The sequence below is a fragment of the Poecile atricapillus genome, chromosome 1 (assembly GCF_030490865.1).
Source record: "Poecile atricapillus isolate bPoeAtr1 chromosome 1, bPoeAtr1.hap1, whole genome shotgun sequence".
In the NCBI taxonomy this organism is placed as follows: domain Eukaryota; kingdom Metazoa; phylum Chordata; class Aves; order Passeriformes; family Paridae; genus Poecile; species Poecile atricapillus.
This window is the reverse complement of record NC_081249.1, coordinates 89,941,276-89,966,304: the sequence shown is the minus strand read 5'-3', so window position 1 is coordinate 89,966,304 and position 25,029 is coordinate 89,941,276. Positions and strand designations below refer to the sequence as shown.

Genomic DNA, 25,029 nt, shown 5'->3' with positions numbered 1-25,029 from the left:
GGTAATCTTCATACTCAATCCCACTTCCCACTTCCCAATGCATTCTGCCTGGAGATGTCCATATAACTTATAAAACTAAAATGAACAGCAGATATTACTCTTATTTTAAGATACAAGGTGAGAGGAGCTGCACAAGTCAAGGTCTATGGCAAAACTGGGAACAAAGTCAGGATCCTATTTTTTTATCTGATAAGATCACCAGAGCTGGAAGACTTCTGCCACAGAAGGTCTTCATTAGACTGCAACAAAGTATTTGTTGATAAGCAAGCTTCTATCAATAGCATTTCATCTGCAAGCCTGCCCCTACCTGTAGGATTTCTGCATGAATGAAAACTGATGCTGCTCCCAGGAACATACAAGTTAGCTGAGCCTTGAAGAAGGCACAGGCCTTTGAAGAGTCAGCATGCCACATGCTTTCAGATCACGATTTTTCTTGGAATCTATGAAATGTGAATATATACCAAGCAGCAGGAATAAAGCAGGAGAGACCAAACTAAAAATGCATTTCACAGCTTTAAGAACATAGATTATGCATTTTCACTTTTTCAGCATGAACATTCTCCAATGAAAAAATGTCAAGACTAAATAGAAAGGAGGGCTAATAGGAAGCAGAGGTGACAAATTAATCCTAAACTGACTTCTTAAATAAGCTCTCCATCCACTTCTGCTACTGTGACAAAATACTAAGGGTGTTCAAATGCCAATTCTGTAACCCAGCCTCTATTTCCTCCCCCACAAAACATGCCAGTAGGGTGTCAAAGAACTGATTTCCATAAAGCTCTTGGCACAAAATTAAAAGAGAAGTGTTTTCATAGGGAGTTGTGAACCTGCAGAATGCATTACAGGGAGAAGACAAGTGTTTTCACTGCAGTAGAAGATGCAAAACTACGCATAACTCAGCAGGGTAAAAGGGAATTTAAGAAGCTGAGCAAAACAACTCCCTACAGAGCTGACAGATCTCGGACTTTAGGACTCCTTGACATGCAGTCCCTCTCTTCCCACCTCTCAGTCCACACAAGAAACCCAAGTGTATTTTAGAAGAGCTCTGGCATATATAGCAGGGTCCTATTCTAGAGCACCTATGGTATTTTAATTTCCACCCACAGCACACATTGAATTTTTGCTCATATAAAATGGTTACTCTTCCTCCTGCTTTATTTCTAGGTTACTTGAAAAAAGCAAGCTGAATCAGCAAAGGATGATTTTATAGAAATAGGATTTCTATTCAATTGTAATTTAAGCTACTGAGAGTCTATATTAGAAACATAAACTAATATTAGCTTTTCTATATCCATTTTATTACTATTTAAAGAGATCAAGCTGTAATCCAGAGTGAGCAGTACCACACAGAGACTTCAAAATTCAGTTCAGTACCATAGTTCCCAGAGAAGTGAATTTTTATCTGTAAACCATATCAGCCTTCTGTATGACCCTGGATAACTATAAACTCTTGTTCAACACACACAAAATAAGGAAACTCTTATTCCAAGTGCCTGTTAGATGAAAAAAAAAAGGCTGAGTATTCATCTCCCACTATCAGCAATAAACTTTGTTCATAAAGACTCTAGGCAAACATCATCCATTTCTAGAATAGCCTTGCATTAGGGCTGCTCTTGTAGCTTTCCAATAAAGTCATTTGTTGTACACAAGAGACAAATAAACCAACCAACTTAAGAAGTCACAAAGACTTTATTGAGACATGCAGTATTCTATCAATCCATCTATCATTATCATATCTTTCTGAAAGACTGTGTGTATATTAATATCCTGAAAGAGGATACACAAAGTGCATGACAGAATCCACTTAGTTTCTTCAATGGTGAACTTCAATTTCTTTCCTTCATAATGTATACACACTGAACAGGATAAAATCTCAAGATGTACAAGATTGGTCCCTTGAGCAAAAACTCTGATAAAGCTAACTCCTCAAAGTGGCTTCAGATAGCAATGGGAGTTATTGTATCACAAAGTGAAGGTTCATCAACTCAAATATCTGCCACAGACTTTCAATTATCTGTAACGTGAACAGCAAAAAGAGACTAGATTGGCAGGTGTTTCCCTCACTTTTTTCTCATTAATGCCAGTTGTTGGGGACTGAGGGAAGCTCTACCTTTTTCATTTGTACCCCAATCCTGATGCTTTGTATGCAAGGACAGGAGATCTCAGTAAGACAGAAATGTCTCCAGCCACTTACCTTTGAGCTTCTGGAGCTCATCCTTCAGGTCAGGCCCAGCATGCATGAATATACTTTCAGATACTGGGTTCTTATCCGTGAGAGTCTCATTGCTGGTGTTTACGATGGCCGTGCAGTTCAGTAACGCGACATCTCCTTTCCTGAGGAAACAGTTTATTGCAGCCTGAATGTAACACTAAGCAGGTTATTCTCAAATCAGTGCTGACAAGCAAGGAAATGCCAAGTTACAGGAAAAGCATTAACAGGGCTCCAGTGCACACACAGCGCAGTGTACCCTGACGTGCTCACCGAGCCGAATCATCTTTTGCCTCTACCTGATGAAGACAGACTGCATGCAAAATGTCAGCTCCTTTAAGAGTCCCAGACTCAGCAGTAACTTAGTGATATTTGTAAAAAAGGCAGTGTTGTAGTTGTATGTAGGGCAGCTCAGGCAGCAAACATGCAAAGCAGCTTGTTAAACTATGTAACACTTCTAAAAACCCACATATTTTCTCTTGGATAAGAGGACAGTCCTTGAATTATATTACTTTCAAACTTTAAACAATTTTTTCAATGTACTTCTTTATTTTTGCAGACAGACTATTCAGGACACCTTACAGCTGCTGTTCCTCAGACCACTGTGGGTCTAGAGTGACGCTGCAGCTGGACACCTTTTGTTCCCAAATTGTGAACCCTCAAGTTGATCATGCTCATTCTGCTGTCCAAAGATCAGACATGCAGAAGATAAACAAGGCACAGATGCATAAGAGACAATGGCGTAGCAGAACTTTGACCTGCTTTTTGTCAGAGCAGCAGCCATCGGGGATTTTGGGATCAAAGAGCATAGGAAGGGTAATCAAGATTCCCATGCACAGGGAGAAACTAAACTAACAGTTAAAATCACACACATTTGCCCAAGCCATAATAGATGTTTAACCTTTTATTCCTCTCCTTCTTTACTCTCTGTTTTACTCTCATTCTTTACTTAAATGATTTCAGGAAATCCATGGACAGTCCCATTTCCTGCATATATTAACCAGAAAGAGGTTCAGCCTGATGTCTGAATCTGCATCCCTGAGAAATGCTGAAATCCTTCTCCCTTCACACTGATTAAGTTAAGAGTTATTCATCTAAAAAGCAGGTTCAAGTATCTGAGTTACAGGAAAGAAACACTGGTGGAGTAAGTACAGCATGCTATACTTTATCAATAGGTTTTGGAGGAAAGTCACGGAGACAAAACACAGAATGGAGGAAGGAGGCGCAGGAAGAGCCAAAAGCAAGCCACAAGAACCACAGGAAAGAAAGAAATACTGATTTAAAACAGAAAAGTGAAAGCAAAATAACACCAGCAAATACAGCAAAGAGCTAGTAGAGAGCAAACATATTTTTTAAAAATAAAAACCTCATATCCAAGTGCCCAACTAGATTTTGATACTAAGCATACAGCATCACAGTAGGAAGTACAGCTCCATCAAGGAGGAAGTCTGCTGCATCAAGGACTGCCTATGAGCACAACCTGTGGTGGAGCAAAATCCCAAACTTTCGAAGTTACAGTGAACAAAAATTTTCTTTCCAGATCTGTAATGTTTGATTCAAGAAAAGAGGATTTAGAAGCTTTATCCTACCGCAGTGATCGTTACATGAAGATGCGAATCCTGCAGTAAATGGAGAAGTAATGACTGACACATGAGAGCCACAATGAACTTACCACAAGATTATTTTTTCATTGATGTCTTTCCTGTATGGAAAAGGTGATCTAACATCAACTTGAGCTTTTTCAACAGCATTTGGGTGACAATCCAGCTGCTTGGCCTCATAGGCATCACTCCAACCTGGGAGACTATCAACATCCACAAACTGGGAAGGCGCACCCAAGGGATCCATGGAATGGAAACAACAACTTCTTTCCTCTGCTAACTTGTCACACTCCAATTTTCACTGGAGTCTTCCAGGTGCTTTAAAGGGAAAAAAAAAAAATAAAATCAAAGCAGGTCACCAGCTGTTCACTAAAAGTTATTGTGGAGCCAGACCTTTCACAAGACTGCAATGCAATAACAGCCAGCAGACAACAGAAAAACACATTTCCAACTCAAACACTCCCTCTTTTGTTGCATGTCTGCAATAAGGCAATGCAGATACTCACAGTGAGACAAACCTCTTTAAACAATTCTAGGTGAAAACACCTTCTCCACTAAATTGATCCAACTGACTTGTGATCTTGCATTTTGGAAATAGCAAGAACAAATTCCCAAGTGCAGAGAGGAACTCAGTCTTTCTGAAAAGTGTTATTTATTTATCTAGACAAAGAGCAAATTTGTAGCAGGGAATGTATAATCTATTCTTTCAGAGATACTAGTAAATACTTATATAAAAGAGAAAAAAGACAGAGCTTCCCAAACCACAATGCCCCTAACCCCCCAAAACCTCAAACTTTACAAACCAACCAACGAAATCCCTCCCTCTCCCTGAATAATACAGCCCTTGCAGTTTAGTGAATTCTGAACTGCTGTAAGCAAGATTTACTGTCACATAGTTCTTACAGCCACGCACTCAGGGACAAAACTCTTTCACCCAGATCAGTTTTGCAAGAAAGAGTAAAGCCGTAAATTTGAACATTGCCCCAGTGAATTTTAAGACTGAACTCTGCCATCTGACTGATTTTGAGATGACACTGGTTGCTAGATGAAGGCTCAAACGTGCCAATACTCACTTTTCAGCTGCCAGCAGGTAACGCTTTGGCTCTTACATTTCCAGAGTAACTACTGAACTATACTAGTGAATCAAACTAGCACAAACATACCCACGTAAGTAACTTCAGTTTGCCACATACACACCCACTACTTAACTCATTCCACAGGTTCATAATTGATAATAATTTAAAAACGATCGCACCCACAAGGAGTAATTGTGAAACGCGACTTACTAAGTACATTCATTAGCCAGGGGAAAACAACACAACCAAACAAAACAACCGAGCACCCAAGCTCACACTGACAGATAATAAAGGCTGACACTAGGACAAAGACAGACGTAAGAGCATCTAAGTGAGGTTTTCGCTGGGGGAAAAGGCAGTGAGAGAAAAAGGCAAGGTAAGCGCGGCTACACTGGCCCCAGCGAGAAGCTCGTCTACCACAGCATCTTTCCCCTGCTGAGCAGCCAAACCCAGGGCTCCAGCCACGGCAGCAAGAGGCAGGCGAAGCGCGGCGCGCACATCTCCGGACCATCTCCCCCCGATCGCTGCCGGGCCCTCCCGCCGCGGAGCGGCCCCGAGGGGCTGTCAGGAACGGGGCACTGAGCGCTGCGAGCGGGGGCCGAGGCCCCAGTGCCCGGGACGCAGTGCCGTGCCCGTACCGGCAGGAGAACCTGCCTCTCCAGCATCTCCAGCCCCACGGCTCGCAGCCGGGAATCCGGCACCACGCTCTGCCCGGCATCCAGCGGCCCCCGCCCGGCTCCCGCCCCGCTCAGGCCGGGCTGTGCCCCCGGCACCGCACCGCACTCACGGGCACAGCCGCAGAGCCGCCGCCAGCCCCGCCCGGACAGAGGGTCCCGGTCGGCGCCGGTCTGGCGGCATCACCCAGGAAAGCTCCGCGTCTGCCGCGCTTCCGCTTCCCTTCCCGGGCGGGGCCTCAGGGCCGCGCTCGCAGCCGGGCCCGCTCTGACGCACTTCCAGCGCGGCGGGCCCGGAGCGCCGCACGTGTGGCGGCCGCGGCTCCCCGGTCCTTCCTTGGGCCGCGTTCCCCACCGCCGCCATGGGCCTGACGCGGCAGTACCTGCGCTACGAACCCGCCGCCCTCTTCGGGCTGGTGGCCAGCGCCAGGGCCGGCGTGGCCTTCGTGGCGCTGCGCGGCGAGCGGGGCCGCTACGTGGCCGTGCCGGCTTGCGAGCACGTGTTCGTGTGGGACACAAGGAAAGGAGAGAAGGTGGGACACGGGATGCGGTGCCGGGGGAGGTCGGTGGCGGGGCAGGGCTGGGGTGCAGCGTGCGGGGCTTTCAGGCTGCCTGAAGCGAAACGATGTGTGGTGCTGAGCGGCGTTTGGAGGGAAGAGACACCGGCACAGCCTCCCCGCCTCTTGGCAAGGGTGGGCACGGCGTGAGGTTCGGTTATGGGGTGAGCCTGCAGCTCTAGCTGGTGTCTTCCTGTTCTTCAAGCTGGTCACTGCACTAAAAGGATTCTACATCGTGTTTACCTTTTGAGTAGTCCGAAATATACTGCAGTGTTGGATTCTTACAAGAAAGTCTTGCTAGGTACAAGATAGTGATTGGTTATTTCTGTTTAAAGGATTTATAAGGGTTGCATTTGTTGAAATCCAACAGGTAGCACCAGCACACAAGGAACAGAGAAGGCCATGGATGATTTGGATAATGGATAACTGGAATGCAGCGACTCTCACCCTTGTTTTTTTTTTTTTTGGTAGTAATTTGTAGCCATCAGTTGTTAGAGGGAGAGAGTGGTGGTCCTGCTGCTCTGCTCTTACTGTGAGAGTAATTTATCTCTATTTAGTCTTGAAGTGGTTGAATATCACTGTGGATCCCTTGAGATTTGCCTCAGGCCCACAGTTGTGGAAGAGTAATAGTTGTCACAGTAACTGGAAAGCTGCTCCCAGTTGAGCTGGCTGTGTGAATGTTCTTGGACAGATCAGGGATGTCATAGAGTTTGTATTTTGGCTGTGGAACTGGGTATCCCATAGGGAGGTTGTGAGCTGTAACTTTAAGGGCTTTGCCACACTCTGTCTCCTGTGAGTTTCAGAAATCACTGTAAGTACTACTGTCCACTACAAACTGAAATCTGGTTTTGTTTCACAGCTTCTGGGGTGCTGACTGCTGGTATGTTGTTTTGGAGATGTTTTTTATCATTCTCAAGTTCTTGGTGCAGTCTGTTGAGAAGCTGCTCTGTCCTATACCTGAGAAAGGCCAAGCAAGAGAGGATGGAGTCAGGAAGAAACTATCCATGTTTACTCTCAATATTTCTTGCTCTTTGGCACTTAATGTATGGGGGCAGAAATGTCAGATTCTGACTTCCAGGGCTCGTTCTGCACCGGTTTCCTGTTTGATTGTGAGAAATTGCTTCCCTTCTAGCTGCTGTTTGCCTTGGAAAATGGGGTTAATGATACTGTATTTTGCGCAGGAAGTTGAAAAATGAGCTTATAAAGTGGCAGAAGTGCTCGGTTGGAAGTTCGGGAGAAGAGTAGACTATATTCTCTCTGCTGTGTAAGTATCTGACTCTGACACGTCATTTATCAACATTATACATGTTTTGTCTCTTAAAAAATTGCAGGTTCTTATCCTTAAGGGTCTCAAGCAGCAAGTCAGTTGCCTCTGCCCCTCTCCAGATGGGTTGCACCTGGCTGTTGGGTATGAAGATGGAGCAGTCCGTGTCTTCAACCTCCTAAGTGGAGAATCAGCTATCACTTTCAATGGGCACAGGGCTGCAGTTACAGCCCTGCAGTACGACCACCTGGGTGGCAGACTGGTGTCTGGCTCAAAGGTGAGGCTTTGATATCTGGAGCATGACCCTTTCACAGAGATGCTCCATGGGGAAGGCTGACCTGCACTGAAATGTTCAGTATTTTAAGTGTGGCCTCTGCCCATAGCCAGAGGATAGCAGTGGGAGAAGCTGGGGAGCCCAGGGCTGGAGGGGCAGCAGGGGCTGCAGGTAGGAGTAGGGCACTGGTAGAGCTGTTAAAATGAAGAATCTTGTGAGATCAGGTATAGCAAAAGTGTCTCAAGGTGGGACAGTGGTACATCCTTTGGGGAAGCAATGTCACTTGCATGAATCCTCCTTGTGATTCAGAGTGAGAAAGTGTGCTCCCAGGTAATCTTTTCAGTCCCATGGCAGAAGTTTTGCAGAGACAAGGGCCAGTCCCATGGAGACATTCTCTCTGTTCCAGGATACGGAAGTCATTGTGTGGGATGTCATCAATGAGAGTGGCCTGTACCGGCTGAAGGGACACAAGGATGTCATCACTGAAGTCCTTTTCTTGAAGGAGAAGAACTTGTTGGTCACTTGGTGAGCCAGACTAAGAGCAATTGTTGATCAGGAAAGCAGAAATGATTGTATTTGCAATTTAAACATCCTCTGTGTTACAGCCAATTGTCTTTTCCTTCTTGTCTTGTGGTATCTCAGACCCATCAGCATCTTTGAATATGATTTTCTCACATCCATGTATTTTTTAAGTCTGATGCGTGAATCCAAGTCTTAGAGGAACTGAAATGGCCATATGGAAAAAAGTGTTTGGAAAAGGGTTTAACTTGTTGGTAAATCCATCAATTTGAAATTATTGTAACAAAGAATAGTGATACCATCTTCATTATATATGTAACAGTTTTGGGTTTGTTTTTTTTTTTATCTTGAAAAATTGAGCAGACTTGCCTTCTGTATGTGTAATTCACACAGCAGTGTGACAGAAAAATTACTTTCTTGTAAGCTGTAAATACAAAAATTAATTAAAAGATTATAGGGTTTTTTTATTTGATTTTTAGTTATTCAACTAAATGAGCTGCAAGTTGACTGAATCCCTTTAGTAATAAATGGTTGACAGGATATATTCTTGCTAAAATATCAGTCACTAAGTTTTTAATGTGCTGTTTACTAGGTTAAGAGAAAAGTACATGCAATCAGTTCAGTTTAAAATTAAAATGACTTTCTTTTGCTTTTTTTTCAGATGGAAGAAATAGTATTTTGTTGGTTTGGTAGATGATACCCATTTCTTAATGAAATTTCAAATATTTGTAGGTCAGCTTCAGTGACTTGACAGATACCTTTTTGCCGCATTGTTGTGCCTTTTTTGTTTGGCTTGAAAAATTCAGTGTTTGAGCAGTTGCTCTGTGATATGTTCTGACATGTTTTAGATTTTTTTGTATTTCTACCACTTAGAAAAAAGGTGAGTGCTGGAGTCTTTCCTCATGGTTTTTCTTCTTTGTTCCAGTGCCAAAGACACACTGGTGAAATGGTGGGATCTGGACACCCAGCATTGCTTCAAAACTCTGGTTGGACACCGAGCAGAGGTAAAAAGGGAATGTGTGGGAGCTGTTGGGCTGGAGGGTCTTGGGATGTCATGGCTTACTCTGGGCTTTCCTTGCTTTCAGGAGTTGTAAGCTGGCACCATCATACATTTTACTTTCATTAGGCTTTAGGAGTGAGCAAATGAGAAGTTTCCAAACATTCCAGGAGCTGTCATCAGATACAGTGGGTGACAATTCCTGTGCTTATGTCCCCAGAGGATGTCCCAGCTAGATCCTTTCTCTATTGGTTGCTGTTCAAATAAATCAATAAAAGATGTTGTACCTTTTATTATGATAGTTAAAGGAGTCACTTCCTCACATTGTGCCTCCTGACAGGTCTGGGGGATGGCTTTGCTGTCCAGAGAGAAGCGTCTGATCACTGGGAGCGCTGACAGTGAGCTGAGGGTGTGGGATCTCACATACATCCAGGAGGTAAGACATTCCCTCTGTAACCCCTCAGCCCCTGCCCAGCTGCTTGTCTTTGAACTGAGATGGAACTGGAATATATTCAAATCTGGTGGGTGTTCTGGGAAACAGCCAAAGCAATATCTTTGCTATCTGAGGGGTCCAGGAGCTGCTCATGGGATGGGCTTAGCTGTTTCCTGTGTTTTGAGCTTTCCAATGAAGCTATGGCTATGGGCACTTGCAGAGTGAGATTTCCACGGTCAGATCTTCTGACTTACAGCTGAGGAAGACAGTCTTGTGGGTGGATGATAATCCTGGGAGCACATGGAGTGCTTGGTGCCTACAGGAATGCTGTAGGATACTCCAGTGTATGCTAACTAGTTGTATCTCCAGGGAAATGAAGTGTGAGCCAGAAACCACAATACTATAGATCTTGAAGTTAACATACTCCTTTTGTTTGTATTTTTTCCCTGTGAGCAGGTAAAAGATCCTGATGAGCCAGAATCCAAGAAAAGCAAGGGGTCGTCTTCACCTGGCGCAGAAGAAAACACTGAAGATGATGAGACCTTAGAGCTGGATGAGCATCCTGAGGAAGTAAGATCAGTTTTCAATGCTGTCTCTGAGCTGGTTTATCTAACTCCATTTGCATGATTTCTATCCTGAGTGTCATGTTTGGTCTGTTTGGGAAAATGTGGTTATTCTTGTCTCGCTCCATAACACCTTCCTGAGCTCCAGCAACATTCCTGAGTTGCTGCCTCATCTACCTGCAAAACATCAGCAGAAGTATGTGTGCCAAAACATCCACAGATTTATTCTCCATTGACAGTTTTTCTTTGCTTTCTATTTGAGAAGGACTAACAATTGTATAAATTTAAACAGTGCTAATAGAGCTGTTTCATCAAACAACACAGAAGTAAAATAGTTCCTAGCTGTTTGGCAGCTGCTGAGTTCAGTACTGATCCTCAGCTTTGCAGAAACTGCGAAGTCAGAGTTGCATTGTAATGAGATATGGTGTGAGATTGGATGGCAGAAAGCCATTCCCACTTGTGCTGCTGACTGGAGATTTTACTGAATCTGTCTTTCTGGTAGAACTTTCTGGGGTACTGCTCAAATCTCAGGCTGCTTGTAGTTGTGGTAGATACCTGACTTTGTTAATTAATTTTCCAGCTTCCTCTCCAGAGGTTTTCTCTCCCTTTAATGCCCTGTTTAAGAGTCTTTGTTCCCACCTTCTCTGCCTCTTTTGACTGAGCTCTGCTGCCTCTGTAGCATAAAAAATCAGCTTTGTCTGTGTGATGGATTGTGGATTAAATGGCTATGGTTTGCCAATAAAGTTAAGATATTCTTCCACTGAGACTGCCAATGATTACTTCAGCTGAAATGCAACAAAAATCCAGGAGATAAGCTTGCAGCTCACACAGATGCTTGTTTTGTCCCTTTATTATCATTAGTAACTGTTTTGCCAGGACCCTGTAGGTTCATTTCCCTCTCCTTGACTTCCCTTGTCAGCAGGTTTCTTGAGTTTGCTTGAGAAGATGCTTTGACTTTTCAGACCCAAGTTTGTTCTTCTTTCACTGCAGCGCATTGTTAAGTGCAGCAAAGTTGGATCCATCATGCGGGAAGGGAGAGATCGGGTGGTGACGCTTGGCACAGACCGGATGGGCAAGTTTTTGGCCTGCCATGTGAGTAATGGGGGGCTCTGCTACTGTAGAGGAGACTGGTAGAAACCTTGGGTACTTTCTGTAAAGGCCAGCCAGGGCTTTGCATACCTTTGAATTTGTTTACTCTGACTCTAGGGAACAGATGCTGTTCTGGAAGTGTTCTCTGTCCTTTCTGAAGAGGAAATCCAAAAGAAATTGGAAAAGAAAAAGAAGAAAGCAAGGAAAAAAGCCAAGTAAGTAATTTTTTTGGATGCTGTCTATGTCCAGAAGACTCTAAAAAAGCTCTTCAATTAGAAAAGATTTTCAGTAAAGCTCAACAGTGGTTGAACTCCAACCTTCGTGCCATTCTCTTTGTGCTAGCTGTTTCATTTTGGGGCCGATTATTCTGTGCATCCTTGGTGCTTGTCTGAGCAGCACTGCTCCCAGAGACTAAGAAAATACCTTCCTTTCTGAGTCTTCCCTTTGAAAAAAAAAACCAACTAAAATGTGCAAAGAAATGGACAAAAAATGGGTTTTTCAGAGCTACTCAACTCTTCTTGACATTGGTGTTTATACTTTGTAGTACATCAAAGTAAGTTCTTGGTAGGCAATGCAGGAATGAGAGTTTAATCTGAGAACTCACAGAGAGTCTGATACTTCATCTCCTGCTCTACAGCATATGAGAGAGATACAGGTGAGAGTTTTCTTAGTGGTTACTCTGTGTTAAGTGCCTCTGTGTATCCTGGCACATAAGAGGTGCCTCAGAACAGCCCTTAGGGAGGGGTCTGGCTCCAGGGTAGAAACTAAAGCACAGGGCAGGTAAATCTAGAAATGCATTTTGGCATTGGCTGAGAGCTTTCAGTCAGTGATGGGAGATGAACAGAAGTCGGTCTTGCTCTCAAGCAGCTTCTGTTGACTCTTTTGTATCCATCTTTGTAATGTGCCTTGTGTTTTGGCTCCAGAGGAGGTTGCCTTTTTTAGGCAAAAAAAAAAAGGACAATTTGTGTCTTTAGTAGTCTGCATAATGACATGAACTTCACTGTCCACCCTTCACTGTCCCTGTTCTTAAATGTAGTTAGCACTGCTGGATGAAAGGGAAGTTGTTTCCAGCAGGCTAAGTGGTTTCCTTATGCTTTCTTTGTCGCTGTATTAGTTTGTGTTGGCTGTGCTGGGTCATTTGACTCTCTTCCCTTATCTGACATTTCCAGACAGAACTCTGAAGAGGAGCCTGAAAGGAGTGTGGAGTTGAGCCTGCAGGAGGAGATTCAGCGGGTCACTAATGTCAAAGCTTCTTCTAAAATCAAGTGAGTGGAATGCCTGTTGTAGAGTCTGATGAGTGGTTATGCAGCTACCTGGGGAGAGCTCTGCATGGCTTAGTGCAGGCCAGAGGAGGAAGTTTTTTCTTCAATATATGTTTAGCTTGGAGCTAGGGAGAGGCCTGCCATGATCTCCAGTCCATTCACACCTCTGTGGTTCAGTGTGCACTTGCTTTTTGGATGTGCTCTGTCTATATTCCTCTGTCTCAGTTGTTCTTGATAATTGATCTGTCCAACACTTTGTCTTACTGCTCCTGTGTACAGCTCTGATTTTATCTAACCAAACAGGTCATTTGACTTGATTCTCTCTCCAAAAGGAGAGCTGAAGATGGTACTGCTGCTCCAGAACAATGTCATTGAACTGTACAACCTGGACCTGTCAGCACAAGTGCCCCAGGCTGTCCGTGTGTCCAGGATAACCATTGGAGGCCACCGCAGTGATGTCAGGACGTTGGCTTTTAGCTCTGACAACATTGCCGTTCTCTCAGCAGCTGCAGAGTCTGTGAAAATTTGGAACAGGTACACAGTCTGGTTATGTCTGTCTCCCATAACTGAGGGATGCTGTGTTAAGAAAAGTAGTGATAAGAAAGAGATAAAGCAGTGAATGAAGTAAAGAAAGTAAATAGAAAATATTTTTTCTTTTATCCTTATTAGGAAAACTGAGAAACTGTAGATCTAAAATTTCAACAGAAGGTCTAAACACGAAGGTCATACATAGGAGTCGAGTATAGACTGTATTTTGCTATGTTTTTTTTCCTGGTTTTTCATTTTTAATAAGAGGTATTAACTGTTACACTAAACAAGCTACTGCCTGTTCTTTAGGGAACATGTGGGTTTCTTGACATCTGATCTGAAGGACCTAGTATTAGACTGAGTAGGCTGTTGCATTGATCTAGAGTGTTGTGTGTTGATGTAGAGTTCTGTCCCAGTGTTTCTTGAGTGGTGCCGATTTCAAGGTCAGTTTCCCCTGAGTACACTATCTTACACACAGTCTCTTCCTGAAATGCTGTTTAAAATTAGGAGCTCTGTTCTAGTTCACAGCAGCAATAGGTCATGATGGTGGACAACATAGTGGCATGTTTTCATGGGAAACGTTGTTAGCAGTAGTGCTGGATAGTGTTTGGGTCAATAGGATGGTGGTGGCTTATCTTCTGACCCTGGCTGAAAGACAGCTTCAGGTAGAGGCCACACTGGAGCTTGTCTCACAGGGCAGGCCAGATTCTGTGTGTGATAAGAGGTTTTGGGCTCTTTGTCCACAGGTCGACCTTGCAGTGCATCCGGACAATGGAGTGTGAGTACGCGCTCTGCTCGCTATTCGTCCCCGGAGATCGGCAGGTCATCATTGGGACTAAGGTAAGGAGTGGCCCTCTGACTCCAGGCTGCCCAGGTCTGGGAATGTATTAGGAAAATGTCATTAAGGCAGCCTCACAGAAAATGCATTGCCCCTCCTGATCTGGAGCACTGCTGTGTTCCCAGAGTTGTTACAGAGCTCTTGCGGCTTGAGGTGGAAAGCAGAGGAGAGCTTTGGGAAGGCCCTGATGGAGATCAGGAGTTTGGCCATCTGTGCCTAACAGCCACCTAATGAAGCTGGCTGAAGCTGGGGACATGGGTGGTAGGGAGCTCTTCTGCCAAGAGCTATCATGATTTGTGATCAGAGGCTGATTCTTCCTCTGTGATGTCTTTCTCCGCAGACAGGGAAGCTGCAGCTTTATGACCTGGCTTCTGGCAGTCTGATAGAGACACTTGATGCCCACGACGGGGCAGTATGGTCCATTGCTCTTTCACCAGACCAGGTAACTCAGACACCCTTATAAGTGTCATCTGCACATCTTTTCATGTAATTCCTTCCTATAGTACTGTGTTTGCACCATGGAATTTGTTTTGCACCACATGCTTTATTCCATGGAAGCATGGAAACCATCATCCTCAGAGGTGGAGGATGCAGCTGGTAGTGTCTAATTACTTTCTAGTGGAATCAAAACCATAGCAAGAAATAATCTGCCTGATATTCATCCACCCTACAGATGAAAACATACAGGATAGATTTTGCCCTTCTTCTTAACGTACAATGTTGGACTGCTGTTCCTTTAGACGGCTCTGTTGTAGGGTGGTGGCAATTTGTGTGTTATACAGTAACAGTGAGAGTCTCAAGCTGCCCACAAATCAAAAGCATGTTGTTACCTGCAGCTGAGATGACTGCTTTCAATCCCGAAGTTTCATTCCAGGTTTTGTTTTACATTTGGGGTCTTTGTCTTAGACCTCCAAAATAAGCTAGAGCTTTTGAAATTGTTACTGTTACTCGGACAATGTGTGCTTTAACCAGAGCAGTTGCTCCTGGTGGTGCCCACTTAATCATTGTGTAGAAACATGGGACATTTCAAAAACTTCCTCTGTGTTGGCAGTTCCTTGCTGTAGACTTTCTCTGGGTGATAGGAACTAGGTTCACAGCAATTTTCTTGTTTTCCCCTACAGCATGGCTTTGTGACAGGAGGTGCTGATAAATGTGTCAAATTCTGGGAGTTTGAGCTTGTGAAGGATGAGAACAGTGTTCAGAAAAGGTGAGAAGATAAACCTTGTGCCGTTGTCATTGATGGGCGCTTTGGCCTTTGCTGTGCTCTGCAAGAACTGCCCATGACATCTGTGTGGACCACATGGAGGAGAGTGTGGGCTCGGAAGACCTGAGCTTAGCTAGAGAAGAGCACTTGCTTCATTCTGATCCCTTTTTGTGTGTGTGAGTTTAGTGTCTAATCCAGCTGGGCCTGCAGATGGTTACCGTACATGTAGCAGTGAAGTTCATCAGCTACCAGAGCCTGCTTATTTCCAGTCCTGTTAGAGTGAGGAATGAGGTGCTGCATGTTAGAATTCACTTGCTTTCCCAGGGTGCAATGTGGGACTTGTATCCATTTCTCTTCCTAGTTTATTTGCTTGGGATAACGGTTGTTTTTTTCCTCCTGTTGACAGGCTTTCCATGAAACACGTGCGCATTTTACAGCTGGATGAAGACGTGCTCTGTGTGCGGTACAGCCCCAACCAGAGACTGCTGGCTGTCTCCTTACTGGACTGCACTGTGAAGGTTTTCTACGTTGACACACTCAAGGTGCATGACCAAATAGGCTGTGAGGCTGTGCAGGAAGGGATGTAACTGTAGCCTGCAAGATCAGAAATACAAAGGAAAAGTGTCTGTTTTATGTGGAACATGCATCCTCCTTCAGGAGCCTGTTTGATGGAAAACCTGACAGAACCATGGTTGTTCCACACTGGGAACTGGAAGATCCATTTTTCATTTAAAAGGTGTTCTGAACCTGCAGGTAGCAAGGTTCATTCTAAACTCTGCAGACATGGCAGTACTCCAGATCTGTCAGGCACTGTGAAGGTGGGGATGAATGTGTCTCACATGGCGTTAAACAGGTCATGGCAGAGGCAAAGCCTGCAGGAGAAGAGCCTTCCTCGTGAGAAGTGTGGTGGATTTGTGAGCTGTGTATTAGCATGTGAATGTTAGGGAGTGACACAAGATGGACTGGTGCTGACAGTTACGTGGAGAGAAACCGAAATGAACTCCATTGATGCTGGTGATTGGCACCGGAGTTAGAGAGCAAACAGCTAGTTCAGCTTGCTTGGCTATTTCCACCTTATTCTCAGTTCTGCCCTCAGGACCCTGCTGCTAACTGTTCAGGGCAAGAATGAAAATGGGGCAGTGCTAGAAAAGCAGCTCCTGAGGCAGAGCAGTAGCCTGGAGCTTGAGATTTGCTCACCTCTCTACCCAGCATGTCTAACTGAGTCACCTTTCTTCTGCTTCAGTTTTTCCTTTCTCTGTATGGACACAAGCTGCCAGTGCTGTGTATGGATATCTGCTATGTAAGTATCATTAGGGCTGTATGACGTGGGACTGTGGTGATGTGGATGATTGTGAGAACCTCTGCTGGCATCAAGGCCTCTAGGATAATGGTTTATTTTCAGCTCCCTGCTCCTGATTTAGCAGGTTCTGGGTGGGACACAGCAAGCCCCTTCTTATTCTGCAGTCCTGTGCTTGCTGTAAGGGGTATCAGAGTTGGGGTCTTGACAGAACTGACCCTGGGACATTTTGTGAGTGAGTGGAAATCAAAATGCTGTAATGTAACCTGTTACACTTATTGTAACAGGTACAGCCTGCTTTCTGCTAAAGTTACTGCGTGAGACGAGCCTGAATTGTTAGTGGGAGGACAGGGCAGGTGCTGAGAAGGAGCAGCCTCTTTGTGCCTGTTCATTCTTGGGCTGCATCTTCCTCTGAGGAATCTTTGGAATGAGGCTCATTGAAAGCCAAGAAGAATGTCAGGATATAACCAAATACCTGCAGAGGGTCAGAGGAGGGCCAGAGTGCTGTCAGTAGGCTTTGCCAGTACCAGAGCATGGGCCACTGGGGAGGAGGTGTAGGGATCAGGAGGCCACATTTCAGGAGCCAGCAGTGCTGTGTCACTGGGGCAGCAGCAGTTCCTCGTGGGGCTGCCATCCAGCTCCCCACACCCTTCTTTCTTTGTTGCTCTCTAGGATGGGACTCTAATTGCCACTGGCTCTGCTGACAGGAATGTGAAGATTTGGGGCTTGGATTTTGGGGACTGTCACCGTTCTCTCTTTGCCCATGATGACAGGTTAGTCAAATCCTGCAGCATCTCTGGGCTATGGACTTGTCATACTGCAGGGGGAATTCTGCAGTGTCCCCCAAGTGAGTAAATTTGAGCCCTTTTCTCTTCCAGTGTGATGTATCTGCAGTTTGTGCCCAAATCCCATCTCTTCTTCACAGCTGGGAAGGACAGCAAGATTAAGCAGTGGGATGCAGATAAATTTGAACATATCCAGACGCTGGAGGTAAGAAGTTTTGGAGTCTGTTGAAAGGAAGCATTACCCTTGCATGAGCAGGATTTTCCTGAGGGGTGAAAGTTAGGTAATGTTAATGTCTTACCACATCTGTCATCTGTGCAGGGGCATCACCAAGAGGTTTGGTGTTTGGCACTCAGTCCCAATGGAGACTATGTGGTGTCAGCATCCCATGACAAGTCCCTGCGCCTCTGGGAAAGGACGAGGGAGCCACTGATTTTGGAAGAGGAGAGGGAGATGGTGAGAGTTGCATCTTTCCTACTATAAACAACTTCCAGACTATTTTTTGTTTTTGGTCTTTAGTGGCTTTCTACAGGTCTGTTGCTTACAGTCTTTGACATTCTCTTGTGCGCCTTTCAGCACAGGTGTGTTTGGGAGGCAGTTCAGTAGGTGGATGATGTGGAGGGATGGAGAGCACAGCTCCTGTTAAATGCAGTTTATCCCTTTTCCAACTGTGAGAGGTCCATTCTGTCTCAGTAGCAGGCCCCAGAGCTCAGGGGCGCTGGAAGAAGCTCCTTCTATTCCATTCAAGCATGTATTGTGGGGAATCATAGACTCAGAAGGACTTCAGTAGGACGGAAAGTCTGGAGGTCTCTATTCCAACCCCTTGCTCACTGCAGGGTGATCTTAAAGCTATATCAGACTGCTTAAAGACTTGCCTTGATACAATGACATCTCCAAGGAAAGAGATTTTCCAGACTGTCTGAGCACTTGTACCAGTATTGAGCCACCAGGGTTGGCTGATGTGTTTGTTTCACCCATCCAATTGGAGATTCCCTTGGAACAATTTGTAACTCTGTCTTTTTGCTGGATCCCTCAGAGAAGCCTGTTTCTGTTACCCCTTGGTAAGGCAGTTCTCAAACCATGGTGGAGGGGGGGAAGGAGGCAGAAATGCAGAAGCAGGCATGGATGAGAAACCTGCAGTAGATGTTTGAGTTTTTTTTATCCCTGTTTGCGAGAGCTGACCCACAAGCTGTACCTTGATGCCCTCTGTTGGGTGAAAGGAGAGACAGAGATAATAGCTCTTTTCCAGATTCCAGAAAAGTTGGTTTTGGGTCAAGTTTGAATAGCAAGATGGGCATGAATGCATGAGTAGTGAACTATACATGATGTAACTGGTGCCCTTTCATGTGAGAGATGATTTTCCTTTTGAAGCCCAGGACAACCTTGGAACTTTTCTAGACTTGTTCCCTCTGTGTTGTGTGACTGGTGAAAGGTGTGGTGCTGAACTCTGGTGTCTGTCTCAGCTTGGTGGGATCCTGGAGGGCTGTTCCTGCATCCAGAGCAGAGACCTGGATTTCTTTCTCTGTGAGAGATGCTGGAGTTCACTGTGGGGCTGGGACCAGAGTAAAATGGGCATTTTGCTGCTGGCATTGTTGGTCTCTGCTGATTGGTCCTGGAATTGGCTTCATGCAATTGGCTGTATGAAGCCCTCCAAGTTGTCTTGCTCAACCCATCTAGAAGGGACTTGCATCCTTGCCTTGCTCACTGATGTTGTTAATACGTTGTGTTTTCATCTTCTGTAGCAACGAGAAGCTGAATATGAAGAGAGTGTGGCAAAGGAAGAGCAGCCTGTGGTGAGTTCTACCACCTGAATGTGTGTCAGTCTGACCGTACAAACTCTGGGAAAACTATTTCTGTAAGAGGCATGGAAGAGGTATCAGGGAGAAAGGATCATTTTCTTGCTTTGAGGCAGCATGGGGGGAAAGGTGGTGCTGAAGCTGTGGTTGCACCATGGTGCAGTTGGCTGTGTTACTGTGGAAGGATGGAACTGCTACTCTATATTTTGTATTTTGTAGGTGGCTGGAGAGAGGCAAGGAGAGACCGGGCTGGCAGGAAAGAAGACCATTGAAACTATCAAAGCGGTAAGGGGCTGTGGCTCTGCTAGCGTGGCTTTGTGTCTTACCAGTCTCTCAAGGGGGGCTGTCATGGGGTCATAGCATCAGTTTGAAGAGTAACCTGTGCTATCACTTAAGGGCAGATTGCTCTTGCATGCAGAGGCAGTCTGTCCTCCTCAGAAACCAACAGGGATGATTTTGACTTGGAGTCACACACCAGGAATTTTTTCCTCCTGAGAGGAATGAGGTGTGGGGTTCCTGTAGCTGCAGCTGCCTGTCACATGTGGGACAGACAGAACTGCTCTTGCCCTCTGGGGTTTGCATCCCAAAGGAGCACAAGGCAGCTGGGATGTTCTCAAGGCATCAAGCCTCTCCCTGAAGGCCTGTGCATTCCAGTGGGCATCTGTGGAAGGTGGAAATCTATTGTGGTGCTTGACATGGGCGATGTACTAAGAAGGTGTGGGGGTGGGTAATTCCATGGCTGCAGATTTCAACAGTTTGGTGATTTTCAGGAGAAATCCTTAATCTGAATAGTCAAAATGGTCTGACCCTGGCTCATGCCTCAAAGGGTCACTGCTTGCTGAGGGTGGTGGTCAAAACAGCAACTGAACTGCGAGCAGAGAGCACCCAGGGCAGTGAGGGGATGTGGATGGTGTGTGACATCTTCAGGACATGACCTGTGTGTTCAGGGTAGTGGTGCAGTCTGGAGTAGAGGTTGTCAGGGATGATGCCATGTGGTGTTCTGTGTCAGCACCTCTGCTTCCAGCTGTATTTGTCCAGCTGAGCCTTGCCCTGGCTTGTCTGGTGTCACTGATGTGCTGTTCTTGTGCTGCACAGGCTGAGAGGATCATGGAAGCTATTGAGCTGTACAGAGAAGAGATGGCAAAACTAAAGGAACACAATGCCATATGCAAAGCTGCAGGAAAAGAGGTAAAAGAGTGAGGAATGTAAAAATCCCAAAGTGTGTTGGGTGTATCCTTCCAGCTCAAGGGGAAAGGCTTAGCATGCAGATAAAGTCAGAACAGCTGAGAACAGCAGACATTTGCTCAAATCTTTTGGAAAAGTAAATGGCACTGTGCTCTGGGGCATAATTAGGGGTGTGTTCTTCCCAGTGATCTTTTTGCCTAAAGTTGTATCAGTATGTAAGTTTTGTCTCTGGAAGAGTGTGCTGCTGCAGATTCATCCTAAAGCCTCATCTTTGCCTTCATCTCAACACTCCCTGCTGAATAAGGGGCTGTGATAGAAGTGGGAAGGGTGACAAGAAGCAGAAGAAAATTCTTCCGTGTTTGAATTAGTAATACATGTCTGAGAATGAGATTTTCTGGTGGTTCAAATGAGGCTTTCAGCAACATTCTGGAGAGGGTGGAGGTGTGGGAATTGCAGGAAGCCAATAATAGCTCTTTTCTACTGTAAGTAGACATTTGCTCTGAAAATGCATTAATACACACACACACCTGCCTCATTCTAACCCATTTTGTGTCTCCAGGTTCCCTTCCCTGTCAATCCCATCCTCCGTGCCTATGGAAATATTACAGTAAGTGGAATGCCCAGGCCATTGTATAGTCCATTCTCAGCTGGAGTGGGGCCTGGTTCATTTGGTGGCTGAGCCAACATGCTGGGTTGCTCTAGGGAAGTACTGCTTGGTTCAACTTTTTTTTGTTTGTGCAAAGTGAACATAATTTGGGGTTTTTATGTTGATGGGGCTTTTAAAAATTTTTTTTATTTTTTAATATCATGCATGTGTGTTGCAAAAGTTTAACCTTGTCAGGGTTAAACAACCCTGATGGTAGCCATGATTTTATGATGTTCCTTATCGTGAGCCAGGGGTTTACAGTCTTATCCAAGATATAGGAAAGGTGGTTCAAACCTCTTCCAGGTCTATTTATATGGTGGTGCACACCACATAATACCAGTTACTGATTCTGTTCCTATTCCCGCTGAATACATTGAGAAAATTGTGAATGGTAGTTCAATGCCCAGGTATTGCAGGCTAGAGCTGGTGCCCTTATTCACTCATGTCATACTATTGCACAACAGTTTTCTCACTAAGTTCTGTGGATTTTTGACATACTACAAAATAGACATGGATGTGTGGATTTCATTGATGAATAAAAATCCACTACTCTGAGTAGATTAGTTTTCCTGGTTTATTCCAATACACACTCCCAGGCTGTTTTTTTTAAGTACCCTTAGGAAGATACTTGTTTTTTCACTCTTCCCTTTTCATGCAATCATACAATGGTTTGAGTTGTATGTGACCTTACAGATGTCTGGTTTCAACGCCTCTGCCGTGGGCAGGGACACCTCCCACTAGACCAGGTTGCTCAAAGCTGAATGTCAGTGTCAGATGAAACAGCCTTTGTCTTCCTTCTAATTACCTGTAACCACCTTGCAAGAGCCCTTCTGTCCCTTCCTCCATGATTATAGGTCTATTTAATTATAAGTTGGATAGACTTAACAGAAGTGAATGAAATCCTATGACTTAGTAGTTAGAGGCAATTCCTTTCCCAGTTCCCAGCTCTGTTCTGCATCTGCCAGACTCTTTCAGCGGATAAAAAGGGGTAGTAGGAATTAAGTCTGGGAGATGAGTTTTGTATAAGGTTGTATATATATAATTTGTTTTACCAAGCCTTTTTTCCAATTTGTACAAGATTCTTTGACATGAATTGAGATGATTTAGTTGGTTGAATGTAGATTAGATTCTTCACAATGTGCTTCACCAGTGTAGAGAAGCCTGAGGGAGAACTCAGAGAGGCAGCTGACTGAAGCTAAAAGGTTTTCCTCTTTGTTATATTCAGCTTGATGTGTCTGTCTCACAAGATGTGATGGTGTGTTTTTTACTGTGTGAAATGGTCATTAGGGCAAGTTGATCCTGGAATGTTTCTTGTTAAGCAGGGCTGGTGTCTTTCTTCTGTTGCAGCCTTCTGCGTATGTGCTGGAAGTTTTCAAGAAGGTCAGGTCGAGGTGAGTCCCAGGAGCTTTATTGCTGAGCAGATTTGTGACTGAGTGTTGGGTTTCTAGGCCCAGGACTGGCTGGGGTCCTTGAGTAGTCTCTCATGCAAGGTGTGGGCAGTGCTAGAGAGTCTGGAGTTCTCTAGCACTGTTCCTGACCGCCTCTTTTGGAACATGCATGGAACTGGGGAATGGGAAGTCTTCCTTCCACGGGGAGTGTGGGCTGAAGCTTCTGGATTTGGGTTGGCTGCTTGGAGATGCACATGTACGTGGAGAGCAGTTTGGGGATGCAAAGGAGGAAAGGCTGTGTGCCTGCTCCATGTGCCACAAGGTGCCTAGGCTGTGCAGATGTGGGTAGTCATGGACAGCAGTGAAGAATGGTTAACACAGCTAAGTACCAGCACCCACCTATGTGGATCTGTTTCCTGCTCATCTGTAGCAATGTAGTGGCTGAGGCTAATGCTTGTGTCCCTTTGCTTTTTCTCTCAGTGAGCTGGAAGAGTCTCTCCTAGTGCTGCCCTTCTCCTATGTCCCTGATCTGCTCAGACTCTTCAATGAATATATTCAGCTGGGCTCAGATGTTGAGCTGCTGTGCCGAGCTCTCCTCTTCCTGCTCAAGTGAGTCCTTTGTCTGCCCAGACAGTATCTGGGCTTTCTTCTGAGTCTTTGTGCCTGAAACACTTGGGAAGCATCCTTGAGAATAAATGTGTGGTCTCTGCAAGAGACAAGGAATCTCTGCAGCCCACAGTAAATGGTGTGTGTGGATAAACTGCTTGGATGCAGAGTGCTGACATGTCCAGATGGGGTTGCTGGTCCTGGTGGCCCAAGTCTCACTGGAATGAAAAGATCCCCCATCAAGTCTGACAAGGCACTGTTGGTGGCACAGAGTCACTGTAGAGCCTGTGTCCTCAGAAAGACCTTCCCCTTGATTCACTGTTAAACTTAAGAAAACAGCTTTTCCAGATAAATTTGTCCATGCCTGTCCATGTCCAGTGCTGCTCTGGGGAGGACTAATTTAAGAAGCCCCATATTTCCAGAACATGCAGAGGCTCAGGAGAGGGTCTTTGTGATGTTTCTAATAACAATGCTGCAATACACTGCCTGCTTTGTTCCCAGGATACATTTTGGGCAGATCACAAGCAACCAGATGCTGGTGACAGTGATAGAAAATCTGAAGAAAACCACCATCTCCAGAGTCAGTGAGGCTCGGGTGAGTGTTGCACCCTCCCCTTTTCCGGGATGTAGAATAATGGGATGAGACAATGTCTGTGAGCATGAATTATCTGTGGTGTCTAGTGGGGAAGCTTTTGGGGGTCTAAGCTCATTTAAACCATCCTCTTTTGCAAAGAGGCTGCCTTTTCCTTATGTTCCTCCTCACGTGAGAGTACCCAGTGGTGAGCTTATACTTGTGCTCCCTGCCTCATTTGCACTTCGTTTTCTGATAGATGTGTTTGGATCTTGGCTTGCTAGTTTCTAAATATGTAGGAGGCAAAGTATCTCCCTGCTTCTCTTAGGCTTTTCCATGGGCTGCTACCTCAGTACAGACTATGCATTTTCCCAGAGGAAGCTTCAGGTGCCTGACAGCAACTTGTCTTTCAGAAAATACAGTGGATTATAGCTGCTCTTAAGAGGGAACTGAGGGGAACTAAGTGCAGCACTGACTGTTCTCCTGATCAGATGAAATTTACATTTAAACTAATGTTGTTTAATCTGTGAATTGTCTCATCTTCATCATCTCTTAGTAGAGGGTAGCCAGTGCAGGACTCTGCCCCCTAACTAGCTTGGGATGTGCCTCACAGTGTGGTGCTGGTCTGTCTCTGCAGGATGTGCTGGGATTCAACATGGCAGGGCTCCAGTTCCTGAAGAGGGAGATTGAGGCCAAGGACGAGGTGACGTTTTTTGCTGATGCTACTGAACGTTTTGAGGAGAAGAAGAGAAAAAGGAAGAAGAAAGAGAAAATGGTTCTTGCAGTGCTCTAGCATTTGCTGCCCAAGACCCAGAGCACCTGGATGGACTCGGGTAGCCTCACTGCTGACCATGGAAGTGTTCTTGTGGCTGAACATCTGTGATGATGTCCAGTGGCTGGGACAAAGTCTGTCCCCTCCTCATGTGGTATAACCCAGCATGTAAACCCAACTCAGAACGGTTGTCTCTGGGATGGACTCTCTGTAGTCTGCTGCAGATGGATGCATTTGGACTCTTTCTGAGAGGGCTGTCAAAGGCACGTGCTCTTCCTCTAGTGGAATGCCTGTTAGAAATGGAGTTGATTTATCCTGAGATCAGCTTGTTCTGGCAGCACTGATTCAATGGAATCTAGCACACAGACTGCTGGTGAGACCATGCTCTGTCCAGGGAAGGCAGCTGGCAAGATTTTTCACTGACACCTGCTGGTGGCTTGTGGCCTGTGGAAAAATCTCTCTGATTGATGCTGAAGTGTGAGGACTTGATCTACAGCCACTCACTCTTCAGTGGGACAGGGAGAAACATGGCTGCACTCTGTTAAAGGCATATTTATATTTCCTTTATGAAACAATTTTGTTCATAGTTTTGTCCTGGTATTTCTTTTGTAAATCCTCAGTTGCCTTGATCTGTGTGTCAGTTTTCAAAGGATTTTTTACAGAGAATAAAATCAGTGGGAGCACATGAAAGGGCTGCATCCCAGATTCCAGTTTTTCTGGAGAGCTGGCAGACCAAGCATGAGAAGCCTGGATTGTTTGCTTTGTACTTGCTCCAGGTTTTAGAAATTGCACTGATCTGTTGCAATGTTGTACTTGTGCTGTATCAGATAAAATGATTTATTTTCACAGCAGGGGCAGTGGGGCAGAATGAAGTGAACAAGTCTCTGCTGCTGTTGG

The 25,029-nt window shown here is 45.2% G+C and overlaps 2 protein-coding genes across 2 annotated transcripts in view; one reads left to right on the top strand and one right to left on the bottom strand.

Moving 5' to 3' along the window:
- The window catches only part of GDAP2 (ganglioside induced differentiation associated protein 2), a 23,579-nt gene extending 17,785 nt beyond the window's left edge, over window positions 1-5,794 (bottom strand). Inside the window, exons 1-3 of the mRNA XM_058842233.1 lie at window positions 5,674-5,794; window positions 3,882-4,128; window positions 2,195-2,334 (exon numbers count right to left, since the gene is read on the bottom strand). Of these exons, the coding sequence (XP_058698216.1) occupies window positions 2,195-2,334; window positions 3,882-4,057 (316 nt within the window). The 5' untranslated portion in view covers window positions 4,058-4,128; window positions 5,674-5,794. The remainder of the gene's footprint in view (window positions 1-2,194; window positions 2,335-3,881; window positions 4,129-5,673) is intronic.
- On the top strand, window positions 5,795-25,029 carry WDR3 (WD repeat domain 3). The gene is made up of 26 exons (XM_058842221.1): window positions 5,795-6,093; window positions 7,449-7,658; window positions 8,062-8,180; window positions 9,100-9,178; window positions 9,512-9,607; window positions 10,061-10,174; window positions 11,158-11,259; window positions 11,374-11,471; window positions 12,426-12,521; window positions 12,822-13,052; window positions 13,793-13,886; window positions 14,225-14,326; window positions 15,006-15,091; window positions 15,495-15,630; window positions 16,332-16,388; window positions 17,058-17,158; window positions 17,264-17,375; window positions 17,490-17,624; window positions 18,911-18,961; window positions 19,184-19,249; window positions 20,060-20,152; window positions 20,709-20,756; window positions 22,143-22,186; window positions 22,664-22,792; window positions 23,291-23,384; window positions 23,998-25,029. The coding sequence occupies exons 1-26, from the start codon at window positions 5,923-5,925 to the stop codon at window positions 24,151-24,153; spliced, it is 2,820 nt and encodes a 939-aa protein (XP_058698204.1). The 5' UTR covers window positions 5,795-5,922; the 3' UTR covers window positions 24,154-25,029.

Excerpts from the sequence above, each read along its gene's own strand:
- WDR3 (XM_058842221.1), top strand. The coding sequence starts at position 5,923 with ATGGGCCTGACGCGGCAGTACCTGCGCTACGAACCCGCCGCCCTCTTC. Across the intron at positions 6,094-7,448 it reads ACACAAGGAAAGGAGAGAAG|GTTCTTATCCTTAAGGGTCT; the intron begins GTGGGACACGGG and ends AAAAAATTGCAG. Across the intron at positions 17,159-17,263 it reads CTCTTTGCCCATGATGACAG|TGTGATGTATCTGCAGTTTG; the intron begins GTTAGTCAAATC and ends TTTCTCTTCCAG.